Below are 15114 nucleotides of genomic sequence, written 5' to 3' on the forward strand. Positions count from 1 at the left end.
GCCACTCAGTGACTAATGGGCAGGTAGCATATACAGCATGGAGACACTAGGCAAAGGGATGATTCGTGTCCTGGGCGGGATGGACAAGAACGGCGCAAGATTTCATCACACTACTCAGAATGGCACACAATTTAAAACGTATGAATTGTTTATTTTTGGACTTTTCCATTTAATATTTTTGGACTGTGGTTGACCATGGGTAACTGAAACCATGGATAAAGGGGAGCTGCTGTATTCTTCTTTGTAGAACACCTGGAAGGCAAACTGGCTTTTTCATTGTGTAATTCCTAAGCACAACTTCATCATGGAAGTCCAAAACACCAGTATGTATAGGCATATACACTCTTAGGCTGTTCTCCATTTCTAGAGCTCCGGTTTAGTGCCTTGTATCTGCCTGGCTTGGACTAGAGCAAAGGAAGGCAAGGGAGTAATTTCACCATTTAGTTTGTAAGCGTTCACGTAATTCCAGATTTCAACCTTGTGGCTTATCACCCTGCCCCACCCCACTCGGTAGCTATTTCCAGATTTGGCATCTTTCTAGTTTGATTTCTTTAGAAAATAAATTTCAGGTCTCTCGTGTTTAGTGGGGGGTAGAGTATGGAGAAGGGAAGTCAAGGGGAGGGTCAGGGTTTGCCATCTGGCTACAAGTGATACTAATGTAAGAACAGACAAATGGACCACTGAAACAAAATGCAAAGTAGTCACCCATATATACATGTGAGAACTTAATAAAAGGTGGTACAAAATAGGGGGGCGGGGATAGATTGTTTATAGAGGATACCTCATTAACACCATACATAAAGGTAAATTCCAGGGTGGGGGAAAGGGTCCATCCATTCAGTACTCAGACTTAAAACCAAATCTCTTTTTAGTTCCACATCATGCTTATCCCTGCTTTCCCGAGCACTTAGTACCCCCCGTACAATGCCTCTCTCCTCAGTAGTCTCCTTTCAAGGATCCAGAGTTATAGACCTTTTCTTTCTGTGAAGCGAGTAATCAGTTCTTTATTTGCTTTCCAGCTTCCAAAAATGTCAATAACCTTTTTTTCCACTGTTGTTTTCTTCTCAGGTATCTTTTGTCCTTGAGGGTTTATACTTATTTTATTCCTTTACTGTAATATTAGGGCTTTGGAAGAAACAGAAATAAACATGTTCAATCTGCTATGTAGAAAACCAAGTGAAGTGAAATCTACTCCTAAAATGCCAGGCCAGTAAGTTGAAGTCCCATTGCCTGTTAATTCACCTCCCTAATAGTGATTGCCTATTTGTCTGAATAAAATGCACTCTCAGTGCAGGCCAGGAATCCTCCCTTTTATCCACAGGCCAAACCACTCTTGCAGTCTGCCTATATTGCCTCTTTTTATGATGTTCTTGAAACTGTTGAATCACCTTTCCACCTTGAAGGGCATATCTAGTCTCAAGGTCCCAGACTCCCTTCAAAGAATTTGTCTCCTTTTAAAACTGGACTTTAATTTTTAAAGTTAAAACTAATTTGGAATAAAAGGTAACAGACGTTGATTAAAGAACATTTACAGAGTGTCTATAATGTTCCAGGGATGCAAAGATGAGAACAATATGATCCTACCCTAAAGCTGCCCAACATGCCAGTCTCACAGCCATTATTAACCTGGAGTCCACATTTAAATCACAGGACACAGAAAATGATTTGGTTGACTCTTTTCTTCTCTCCAAAAGGGTACGTGAGTATAACAGTATCATGCTGAATGCATGGGAGAGACACTAATTCATTACACAAACAGATACGTCAAGAGTATTATACAAGTTAAAACATGGTAGTGAAGGATTCAAATCCAGTTTGTCTGGTTCCAGCACCTGAGCTCTTAAGCTTTACTGTATAAAATCCCTTTCCAAGTGACCAAATATTCTCCTTCCCATGGAAACAAGGTGAAAATTATGTTGAAGTTATAGTCTATTATAAACCTTAATATGAATAGTATCATGGGCTTGGGGGAAAGATAAAGCCTACACAGAGCACAAAAAGCAAAAGACCAAATAATCCAAACTCTGCATTTTGAATAATGAAAGGAAGTAAAGAGCCATGTACACCCAAATTTAAGGGAATTTTTAAAAACTAACCAAGATTAAAGTAATACAAAGAGTGTTGTTTTGTATCTTAAATGTGCTTTAAAAATACAATTTCTAGCTAAATGATTTTTAAAAATTTAACTCACTTAATGTAAAAGAACTCTACATCAAGTATTACCTAAGACCTAACAGCTGGTTCACAATTTAACTTTTCATTCAAAACTTAAAACAAACTGTATTAAGGGATGCTTTACCATTTTATAAGACAGCAAAGTATATATAATACATTTTAGTTTCTTATTTTTTAAACATGTCAAAAATAAAACCAATCTGAGAAAACAGAGACTATTATAATACCTTTTTGGTAATGTTGCAACCTTAAAATTTTTCTGTAGAGACATTTTCTAACAAATTTGGTTTAATAAAATAAAAGAATAAAAGGTTAAGCCGCTAGTTTATTTTTGATAACACATTTTCCTATAATCTGACACCTAAACAGTCTACTATTATTAATATTATGATTTGTATTTTAAACTAATAAAATATTTTAATGACATTTTGATTGTGGTAATAAAACAAAATTAGTACAATTACTAAAAAGATAATTGTAAAATAAGATTTCAAAAGATTCTTTATGTAATAGAAATCTCAAATTTCTCACACGTTTATCAATGCCTTCTGTATAATTCCTCTCATTTTATTCCTGACATTGTTATTTAACTGCGGCTTTCATTTTATTTTTTCTCTATCAAAGTCCTATTAACTTGTTGATTTAGCCAAACAATACACATTATTTTCAAGTTAGAAAAATGTGCTTAGCTTTCCTTTTTTGAATTGATATTTTTTACCCAAACCATTAACATTCTCTAATTGGTAACTTCTGATGTTCTTTTAGCAAATACTCATTAGATAAATTTCTCAAGTAATTTTGTCATATAGCCTGTTTACTTTCACTATATGGCCATAGAGAGCTAAGAATGTGCTCTGTCAAGACAGCAATTTCCCTCTGCTCTCCGACAGGTCTCTTTTCAGCTCTGAAATGATAAGATTCTAACGTTTACCAACAGATATATAATTCTTTTAATGTAACTTGCATGTATTCATTTGCCTATAACACAGTATGTGCCATCCTAATTTAAAAATTTTGGTTTCAATTAAATGAAGAAGGCGTGTGAGTCTAGCACTAACTGTGCTTTACACACCTTAACACTGTCTCGGCTGTTGCTTGATAATACACACTGGGCTTGAAAAGACTTAGAATATTTTAAAATTTAAATCAGAAACCTTGCCCAACTCTTTGATTCAAATAAATTTCAAAACGTGAGTATCTTCATTGTTGTCATGAACTTTCATTCGTATCCTAAACTCTTCAGCATCAACAAGGCACTGAGTGTAAATATGAGAATCTAAGTTATCCAAGGAGTCCTAGATCAAGAATAACCTTGAAATCTGGGGAAACGGGGCTAGTTCAAAGCTTGGGTGCAGACAGGGAGTAGGTGGGTGGTAGCCGCTATGCCTATCTTACATTAGGGAAGAAAGGGCGTTGGGTCTCATCTATTGCTCTTAGTCATTAGTTTTGAATGCTTGGTTTTAATAGTAAATGAAGAGCCACATGAAATACTAACTCTCAATTCTGTCTCAGATGTTATAACTATACATTCAAAACAAACTGACCCTTTCATATCCCAAACAATGAAATCATGGAACGCAATGGTTGTATTTTCAATCTGGAAAAAAAATACGTAATTTTACAAATCAGAATTTCATACCTTGTGCAAGCATGTTAAATTCCAAGAACAGTGCTATGTGGTAAAGTTCCATGGCTTCTTCTGCCCTGGTCATGTTTGGTTTCCCTGCGACGAGAGCCTGAACTTCACTGAGACTCCCCACAGAGGGGCTACAGTGCAAAACGGAGAGGTCCACCACGTCGGTATACATACAGTGTAATATAACTTTTGCATATTTTTTTGGTATAATGGACTCATCTAATATAATTCTTGTGGGAGTCCTCAAAGTTCGGTCCGTGATTTCTTCACCAGTCCGTATCCTCCTTTGTAATAAATTTCGAAAAAATGGGGACCGTGCTGAAATTATAGCCTTGTGAGCTTTGAGCTCTTCATCTAAACAGTTCTGATTTCCACCGAAAGCTTCCACCAGTTCAGAGTCTGAAGAAAAACTAAGGACGACATCATAGTAACACATGTAATCAAAAAGTCCACGCATATCTACATCAAGGGAATTTGGTGTTCCAAACTCTTCACTCAGCTGAACGAGGATATCGACATTTTGAAACCTTGAGTCCTCCATTCCAAACTCTCCTGTGTAAAGGTAGTGTAGCAACGCAGAAAACATGGGCATATCTATACCAGCTGTATTGATGTCCATTATGATCTCTGCCCCATACTCGGGTGAGGAAGAAAGCAGTGTTTTAAAAAATGGACACCTTGCCGCCAAAATGGCACGATGAACAGGAAAACAAGTTTCTTGAAATATTAAGTCTACATCAGTACAATACTTGTACTCATAAAGATCGGCCATATCTTTCTGCAATGTCCGGGCTTCTGGTCTAGCCAAACTGGCTTGTAGAGAAAGCTCCTTTAAGGCTGAAGTTCCCTCATATTCCTCCACTAATGCATTGACATCTCTAACATCCCACCCAGACAGGAGTTCTCGCATCTGCTTGGCGTGATCAGCAGACCTATTAGATTTTCGACGCTTAATAAACTTCTTTTTGAGGGTGGCAAGGCCAGAGGTTCTCTTTTTTTTGTCTTGTGGTTTCTCATGGCCATGGTCAAGGCTATATAATTTTGAATCACAACCATAGCCTTGCTGAGAATAGGATGATGTCCCTAAGAAGAAAATTAAACAAATAAAAATGTGTTTTTTTAACATTCATTTTCAACATTCAGTTTAACATATATTTCAGTTAAAAAATTTTACAAACAGACATTCTTGAGCCATTCAAATAAAACTGACTTTTTATAAAGGAAGATAAAAAGTTCAAATAACTCATTTTATATTAAATAAGGACTAGGGCAAACAGAGCAGATTATTCTCAAATTTTAAAAATGCTTTTGGTTGTCTGGCTATCAAAAACCAGATATCATAGATATTAATCATGGATTTTTAGGAAATGTTAGGCAGATCTGTAAATTAAGGATATTATTTACATATAATTGTGGACTGTTTTTTTTCTCCTTAACTACACCTAGGTTGCATTTATATGGGGAAAATAAATGGACCGGGACACAAGAAACATGTATTTCCCTATTTCCACAACAATGGAGATTGCTCCTTTTCCTAGGGTAATTATGCTTAAGACAATCAAAGAAAAGATCGATTGTGCTATACAGCGACTTGGTTAAGGTAAAAATCATAAATCAGATTTACATTTGTTGGGAAAAAGATCTGGATGCTGCAGAATTATTATAATAAGTTTTCACAGCTCAATTCTCTTTTCATCCAAAAAGACCAGTGAAAACACAATTCTAGTTATACTCACAAAAGAAAATGAAGTTAGAAAACAGTTACCTATAAAAGTCTGCTGGGCTTGGGAATTTCCCCCTACCCTCGGGGAACATGAATGAGGATAGTTAGATGCATTAGCACCCATTTTCTTCAGTCACTCAGGATTCCATCTGCTGGTTCTTCAGAGTACAATCCCAGAGGCCTTTACGGACTTTCAACCCTGGATCCAGCAGCCTCTTTTCATCCATTTCTTGATTTGAAACAAAAATAATTTTATTCATTTTTTTCAAACTGCACAGTAAAAAACAAAAAACAAAAAGATACCAAAAACTGCTTTTATTTGCAAATAATGACAAGCTGTCAAATTCACATGTAAAAATTTCAGAAAATGTAAACAAATAATTATGAATTATGAATCAGTGTTAGCTGGAGTTCTGAGGCATAAAATATACTAACTATATACTTTCTATGACAGTATTTTACATATTAGTAACATATTAGACTAACTTAAATATATAATTAGAGAAAGAGTATTTCAAATCACAGGGAAAATTATTTAGACTAAAAAAATTTTTTCAATTTTTAAAAATTCCTTTGAGGCAACCACCACTTATTATATAACCTAACATTTCTAAGCTATTTACAAACACTTAAGAGGTTGACACCAGCACTACACATACAAAAAGCAGATAATTAAGTGATTGCTTTATTGTTTTTCTGCCTTAGATAAAACTTCTCAAATTGATCTTTAATCTGCGAAATTGGGCATTTTACTGAAGGAGGAAAGGATAGGTGAACAGTTAATATTAAATATCTTTAGGCTACTTGTTCCATAGCAATTATAAGAGAAGTTATTATAAATACAGTGAGACTCAAGGAAAAACAAAAACTTCTTTCTATCCTCCCCATAAAGCCCTGAAATAAAAATACTGCTGTCTATTACCTAATATTTTGACTTAACATGGACAAGGCAGTACCAGTAAGGGACAATTTTAACAATTACAGAATAAATTCCACATCATGGATCCTTAACTTTCAGAGCTGCCAGCAGGACATATACAAATGCACAGAGAAGAAAACCTAAGAGAGAACAGGGTTAACAGGAATTCTTCTAAAATCTTTATAGCATCTGGATATATAAAATTTATCTGACTATTAAAAGGGATAATGGTGGGGCCGGCCGAGTGACGTGTTGGTTAGGAGCTGGCTTGGGATGCCAGCTCTGTGCAGCACATGTGGGTTCGGATCCCACATGAGGGCCAGTGACACTGCTCTCTACAGCTAAGATGGTGAACAATAGCTCAACCTGGAGCTGGGCTGCTGTGAGTCGCCGGTGATGGCGTAGTCTGCAGCCCCTGCTGCAGTGGGCTGACATAAGCTACTGTGTGTGGCTGGTAGCCAGCATGAGCGGCCGGTAGCCGGTGTGAACTGCCAAGAGCCGCTGTGAGCGGCCATCCAGAGGCTGGCGACTGATCTGCCTCAAGCAGGAAGAGCGCAATGATAATACCAACATGGGCCAGTGAAGCAACGTCCTCCACAACTAGACTGAAGAACGAAAGGACAGCAACTTGTCTGTTCCCCTTCCCCAGATTCCCCAGCACTGTTCCTCTCACCCAATTCCCCAATAAAATCTTTAAAAATAATAATAATAAAATAAAAAAAGGATAGTGGTTTAAGAGAAAAACACAATGTGGGCCAGCTGAGTGGCGCAATGGTTAAGAACTGGCTTGGGACGCCAGAGGGCCCCGGTTCGGATCCCACATATGAGGGCCAGTGACACTGCCCTCCACAGCTAAGATGCTGAACAACAGCTCAACCTGGAGCTGGGCTGCCATGAGTCGCCGGCGACGGCGTAGGCTGCAGCCCCTGTGGCAGTGGGTTGCCATGGGCTACCGTATGTAGCCAGCAGCCAGCGTGAGCGGCCAGCAGCCGCAGTGAGCGGCCGTCCAGAAGCCGGCGACTGATCTGCCTCGCCTGGGAACAGCGCAATGATGGTGCCAGCTTGGGCCAGTGAAGCAACGTCCTCCACAACTAGATTGAAGAACAAAAACGACAGCAACTTGTCTGTTCCCCTTCCCCCAATTCCCCAGCACTGTTCCCATCCCCCCAATTCCCCAATAAAAATCTTAAAAAAAAAAAAAGAGAAAACACAATGTAAAATCTATTATTAGAAATGTTTGAAAACCAACAAGGAGACAGTTAATGTCGGCTTCACAATAAAAGATGAAGTGTTTTAACAAATAAGTGTTACACTTACACATACACACACACACACAACCACACAAAAAAACACATGCTAGAAAACAGAACTGTGTCAAGATTCTTGGAATTTATTTTCATCTGTTACAGACACAGCAAGCCCGTAGGAATTCAAGTTTAAGAAAATCACTGTTAACGCGTGTGCTTTCCTTCAATCTTTTCCCACCATACATGAAAGGTTACTTATTTAAGCATAGGATTATCTACCTGTAGTGTTCATGAGAAGGCTGGGAACCTTTCTACTAATTAGATGTTGTGCAAACTAGCAGTAACTTCAATCATATCATTTACTCATTTAAGCAAATTTCCTATCTGAAATTTACCTACCCACCTAGGATAACACAGCACATTATTTTTTACTTTGCTGCATACTACTGAAGTCAGAAAGGCCACAGGCAGCCAGAGATGTAACAGGCATAAGAACCACCCTGCAAGGAACCCAAAGAGCTTAATATACTGACTATTTGGTGAACATTAAATAGTCAATAAAATTACTTCTTCCAGCAAAGTCAGTTTTCTTAAAGTTTGATGGTTAGTGTAAGTAAATTCAGTTTTCTATTCTTAAATATTAGAAATGTAGAAAAGGCTGCCTTTTGTGTAATTCACTTTGAATGCTGTCATTTTAAATCTGCCGGTGTTAATTTCAGTTCAAACTTTAAAAAAAGACAGTAAGTCTAATAAATCTTCATTTTCAAATTGAGCTCCTTAAAAGCTTTGGGGTTCTTTCAGGCATTTTTAATGGTTCTTTAAAAGAAATTAGGGTCCTAGGAAGCCAAGTTTGTAACCTCATTTACAAGTCTATTCTCACTCACTAAAGATTTGTATTTATAACAAACACAGCAAACATGATCCTTTCTCAAATTTGAAATATATTAAGAAAAACCCAGAATAAAAACATGTAAAATAAAAGTCTTTGCTGAAACGAGGGAGGAAAAAATTAATAAGATGAGCTTTGCCTCAGGAAGTAACAGAGGATGGTGAAAAGTCTTAGTAAAGCCTTTCTAAAGCGTCACTCACTTTCTTCTTTACCCATTCTTGAAGTTCCGTATTGTTTCATTTTTTTTTCCTTTTTAATTTCTAATGATTGCAGAGCAAACTCACTAACAAAGCACAAAGTATTTTGTTGGAACAAAATCAGGAAGAATGGAGCCTTGCTACCAGGTGAAGAAAAATGAGAGTACACACAAGTGGGGGGACACACACACATACACACACACACACACACACACACACACATACACGTGCGCACACACAAATTTTTAATTTTCATCCGAGAATTCTGTAAGGTTTGTAGGGACATAAAACACTATTACGTTGGTCTGTTTGAGATTTAAACCATGTCAAAAATGCCTTTTTAAAAGGCTCAATTTTATGGTGAGCACAAGTAGATAACCTAAAGCAACCATATAAGGGCTACAAGGCATCATCAGCTCCACTGGAGACACAAGCACTAGGGACGTCACAGGCTGAGATAAGGATGCTTGACCATTAGCCACTATAATGAGCACCACAGGGAAAGCTGGGGTCTCATCATGGAGAGCTGGCTTAAAATAAAAGTGTCTTTGGGACTTAGGGACAGAGTCTTCTCCGGGTAGCTCAGCTCCTACTCAGTGGGAATCCCATTCAAGAAGAACTGACATGGGTTAACATTCATATCTTCTACTGGACCTCTAATACTAAAATAAACATAGGTCTTGGAACGGCTTGATGGGAATGATTTTTCTAGATCAGACATAACCCTTAAGTTCACCCTGTGTCCCTAGTTCCAAATCCTGGGGGTAACCCTAACTGTGCAGTTCTAGTACTAAAGCCATTATGTCTCAATATTCTCAAGGAACAAGTTCATTCATTTCTTAGGTAACCAAAACCCTATGCCAAATGGAGCACAGTATTATGTTATTTACTTCTTAAAACAATCCGCTGCCTTTAGATGCTGGAAATGAGAGTCAGTCACAGTCTAATCTCTCCAGGGATGTTTTCATTCCAGGCAAGCATTACCTGTCATAAAACAAGGAGAAACCCAATCTTTGGATGATATGACAGGAAAGGAAAAGGAAAGAGAGGGCCTATAGAGGACTAGGAGAGGCCCACAGGATGCAATGGCCCTAGAACACTGATTAAATCCTTTCCTAGATTCACCATTCCGGGGGGGTTGAGGGGGCCCTCCCTCTGTTAATAGCTGACATGATCAATCTGAATCAGATGATTGATCTAACTGGCTTAAAATAAGCTCCAGTTATTATAGCAGACCTAATTGAGGGGAGAGGGAGAAATCATGTTGAATGCAACGGAATTAACAACCCTATGAGAATTTTTTAAAAACAAAAGTTAACCACTCTCCTCAAAAAACCCCCAGACCAGCATTTCCAAAGAGTCTGCCCAAAATTTAAAGGAAGCCTGGTAGGTTTCTTTACTTCAGGACTGTTTAGCATCTTTCAAGTGCTGAGGTACACTGTGACCCTCCAAAAGGAAGTATTCAGCATGATCTAAAGGATAAAGGAGCCCATCTGTCCTACATTTCTGATTTTAAATTGTACCACGAAAAATTTCAAAAATATACAAAAGAAAATAGTACACTGAGCCCCCAAACTTCCATCACCCAGATTCCAGAATTATCAAAATTGTTTTGGCCTATACTTAAATGCTTCAATTTGATAAGTAAGCTTTTATAGCTAGAATTTAAATGTTTGCTGTTACTAGATTTTCATAGAAATAAAAATCTGTATGTATGTATGAAGATACATGATTTCAATAATTATCATAACACCCATCAGTTATTGAGCACTATGAGTCAGCCATTTTAAGCAGTTGACATGAATTAACTCCCCTAATTTTCTCAATAATGTGAGGTGTAGGTCTATTATTATCCCAGCGTTATACAAGGAGAGACTGGGAAGTCAGGGAGATGGGGCATGAAGGCTTAGTTGCTAAACCAAGGTCACAGAGCTGGTAAGTTGCAAAACCAGGCTTGGCATTCAGGCTCTTAGGAACAATGTTATCTTTCAGATTTTTTCCCTCTCCTAAATGTATGATGGAAAATTTCCACAGTAGACTAATATAGTTCCATTCCAGAAATGCGAAGTGAGTACACACCTGACAGTGTGACTTTTGACACTTAAAAAGATGTTTCATGTTAAGCAAAAAATGACTAAGTGAAACGAGAGCTCATGAAATCAAAGCTGAAGTGCCTTTCTGAATATTTACAGCTAGGCTACATGTGGCTTGATAGCAGGATGACACTTTATAATGCTTGATCATCCATCCATCCATCCAATTCTGAGCATTTGCCATGTGTCAGGCACTTAGGCCCCGGGAATATAGCAGTGACTGCATCCTGAATAGGACCTCTCATGAAATTAAGAAAAACGACTGCTCTGGCTTCCTAGTTTACAGCCAGGCCTTCAAGAATTAATAGGAGTGCGTGGAGAAAAAGGAAAGGTCAGTCAAGGCAGAAGAAATAGGATGAATAAACAGGAGTAACTCCTAACCCCATACCTCTATTATGTACTAATACTGCAGCATAATTACTTACATTTCCACTGAACTGTAATAAGTTTCCCAAGAGTAGGTACTCAGCTTATTTATCTTAGAAGCCTTACCATTTACCACAGAACACAAAGTAGACACACAATGTTTGAGTGAATAAATGTTAGCTATTATCACCAATGTTGATAATGTGTCTAAGGACTAAGGAGTACATATGCTTGAGTGTATGGGTAGCAGTTGGATCAAAAAGCCTCAAATGCCATACTAAGGTATTGGGCCTTTATTCAGAACACAGTGGGGGAGCTACTGGAGCAAAGCACAGAATAGTAGGACAGAAGTGCTGTTATATTTGTGTTTTAGAAAGATTACTAAATGGACTAAAGTCAGACTATACTTGACGCAGGAAGACCTAGTAGAGGAGTCTTTCTGTAGCCCAGGAATGTGTTAATAAGGCTCTGACTTTATCTCTAAAAGGAGGATAACACCTACTTTACAAGGCTGTTTTAAGAGTTTAATAAGATAATAAATATGAACTGACATTGGAGAGCAGACTTAGCCCATCACAAGAGAAGGGTTTTCATGAGGGCCCATTCTTATGCCAAGTCTGACCTGGCCTGGAAGAAACACATTCTGAAAAACGCAGTTTCTATACACTTAACACAGGACCAATTCCTGGAAAGGGATGAGTAAAGGACCTATGCAGCTGCACCATGAAGACATGAATGGACCCCTTACTCTGCCACCTTCACTTCAGAGCTCACACTCAAAATGCTTCATCCAGACTTAAAGCCTCCTGAAGGAATGGGTGGAAAAACGGAAACAGAAGGCTGAAAAGGTTTGTAGGGAGGCCAGCGTCTCAGCCCCTGGACCTTGCTTAATCCCCTTGTCTGAGCCTTTGGCTGTGGTAACTGTGACCTGAATGGGAAGCCTGGGCCAGAGCCTTGATGGCCACAGAAGCCAGAGCTGCTGGCTTGGCTCAGCCAGTGCCAACACCCCAACTTCTGTAGTCTTTTCCTAGCAGCTATATGCCCCCAAACTGAGGCAACTCTGGAAGGAACAAGACAAATTTTCTCCAACAGCTGGGAAAAATGGCCTATAAGCAGAGGGCAGAAATTATTATGAGGTCTTCCAAGACAGATCGCAGAGCCTGCTCAATCAACTGTCTTAGACGGTAAAGGTGCCATCTGAAACTTTTGTGTTCATGATAGAAAGACTAGCTTTGAGCCAGGTACACAATAATGAAATCATTGCTCTAATCAGGGACAGCTGTTTTTACTGTTGGCTTAGTGGTGTACAGAAAAGTGACTCTGGATGTTTTAGAGAGGGCAATGAGAAATCCGAGTCTAGATTTGCATTTACAGAAGATTCACAGAAAGAAATAGGGCTGTTTCAGAGAACACATTGAAAGCAACTGAATTTAAAAGAAAAAACATAAAATTTCTCATAAACTTCATTCAAAGCCAAAAAATTCACATTTCCTGACACAAACTTAGCAAACGTTAAAAAATACACAAGGACATACTCCTTGTTGATGAGTTTTTGAGGGTTCCACTGGCAGAGTTGGAGAGATAAGAAAATATGCTGAGTGAACCTGAGAGTAAGCCTAAGACTATGACTACACACAGAGAAGAGCCAAATAAAGAACAAAACAGAGATATGAATACAAAAACTCAAAGGTATCTTCATCCAAGGCAGTCTTCATAAAGACATCCAATTCCAAAGCACTGAATCATGAAGGGTATAGTCATGTGAATGATCCCAAGAATTATTCAAGTTCTTATAAATGGGAAGATTATAATGGTTTAGGAGCTAGAGAAAATTCTGTACGAAAATTTTGTTTTTCTTCACATCAGCCAGATTAAGAGAGTTCAAATAAATATAGGAGAAAACACCCCGCTACTTTAAATTTTCAATGAAAAGAGCAAGCTATATACGCATATAATGGGGCATCGGCCTTAATAATTGCCTCTCATTCCATTCTGCCCAGCAGAGCACCTGCTGATACTTCCAGAATCTTTGTTAGCATGTCAAATGAAAACGTGTTCCTTCTGAATTTCTTCTGAAGTCTACAGTCAGAAATAATCTTGTATGCAGAGGTCTTAGTGAAGGAAGCAGTGGTAGGTTTGATGAGGAACAACTTTTGAGAAACTAGCTATGAAGGACCCTCTTGCAGAGACACCAAGAAGACCTATTTGGTAAAACAAGAAGTAGAAAACCAGACAAAATTCTTACCCTCAGAGTGATTATTAGAGGCCTTTCCTGGAACTATGATAAAAAAATTTTCCCCATCTCCCTCCTCAACTCCACTGCTCATCCTGTGCTACCCACTTGTAGCAGAAACACAGGAAGAGGATATTACAATTCAAATATATGAGATATTTTGGGTCCTGTTTATTTAGTGTAAGTCTATATCCCTTAAAACATAATTTTGCATTTATTTAGGACATCTATAATAAAAAAATTAAGATAATCCATGTGAAGTCCTTATCACAGAACACCTAGTGAATGCTCACCACCGAATTAGTGAGTGAGGTGGGGGGGAGGGGGAGGGAATGATGATGAGGTCTCGACCTTGCATGATTGGGTGGTGGGCCATACTGAGAACCAAGAAGAAACACAGGACACAATTTATGGGTAAACTGGGAATAATAAACATAATGAATGTGAGGTCCCAGAAAGACATATACCAAGGAAGAAACAATGCAAACAGAGCATACATAAAGGGAGGAGTCTAAAAACAAGTTTCCTAATCCTAATATTTCACTTCTAGAGAGACACGTATTTACAATACAGCATTCTCTCAATATAATTCATCTACTTCTGATTGAGGATATCATTTACAAATTTCCTATCAATGATTCAAAAGATAAATGAAGAGTCAAAGAAGTGAAACTGTTCATTTCTTGAGGCCCAAAGCTATTTGGCAGAACTGCATTATTGCGCAGCGCTCCGCAAAACAAAGGTGATACCCAAGTTCTCCTCCAATCCTTAACATGTCTGAGTCCATGTGTTCTCCCAATAGTATTTGTACTATTGTCATTATATAGTATCAGTAAGGTATCTGGATATTGAAGTATTTTATTAACTAAGATTTTTGGAGATTACTTCTTGAAACCAAGACTCTCTGTATCAGCTGTCTCATATCTGCCTTCTCTGAACAGAAGATAACACCCTCTGGGTTCACTGTGCCAAGAAAGTAACACCTCACAGGAAGAGGATACGTCTTCTATGCAGTAATTATTATTGCAACGTCTGGTCGGCAGTAACACCTTGCCAGCATCTCCCACCCCACAAATGAACAAATGTACAGTATTTTCTAGAATCATTACAAGAATATGCCAGTAAAATTCCCTAACACTGTTTCCATCTTTAGTCTTCCCTACTTTTCTTCCTAATGAGATAAACGAATCCATTTCCTTATGGGTACTGGGTACCAGTTGAGACAGATAGTTCATCATTTGGCTCCTGAGTTGTCTCCTTAAAAATTATTTCCTGCTCCTACCTCATTGGGGCCTGCTATTCCCTTCTCCTGGAACACTTTTTCACAAAGTTTCCACATGGTTCACTTTTCCATTTTATGCAGGTGTTTGCTCAACTGCCATCCCCTCAGACAGGCTTTCCCTAATCATCCTCTACAAAGTAACATCATAGCCTCTCCCACCCCATCCCATTATTCTCTATCCCGTTTCTTCAGCTTATCTTTCTTTACAGCACTTTTTAGTACTTGAAATTATATACTTGTTTGCTTGTTAATTGTCTCACTACAGTGTAAGCTCCATGAGAGCCAGAATTTCATTTAGTCAACACTAAATCCAGGCCGGCCGAGTGGCACAATGGTTAAGAACTGGCTTGGGAC

At 38.3% G+C, this 15114-nt stretch overlaps 1 protein-coding gene across 1 annotated transcript in view; it reads right to left on the bottom strand.

Moving 5' to 3' along the window:
- BTBD7 (BTB domain containing 7) overlaps positions 1–15114 on the bottom strand; it is an 84098-nt gene that overhangs the window by 46138 nt on the left and 22846 nt on the right. The window contains exons 2-3 of the mRNA XM_019642450.1: positions 5577–5763; positions 3815–4894 (exon numbers count right to left, since the gene is read on the bottom strand). Of these exons, the coding sequence (XP_019497995.1) occupies positions 3815–4894; positions 5577–5658 (1162 nt within the window). The 5' untranslated portion in view covers positions 5659–5763. The remainder of the gene's footprint in view (positions 1–3814; positions 4895–5576; positions 5764–15114) is intronic.

Source organism: Hipposideros armiger, unplaced genomic scaffold, assembly GCF_001890085.2.
Source record: "Hipposideros armiger isolate ML-2016 unplaced genomic scaffold, ASM189008v1 scaffold_69, whole genome shotgun sequence".
In the NCBI taxonomy this organism is placed as follows: Eukaryota; Metazoa; Chordata; class Mammalia; order Chiroptera; family Hipposideridae; genus Hipposideros; species Hipposideros armiger.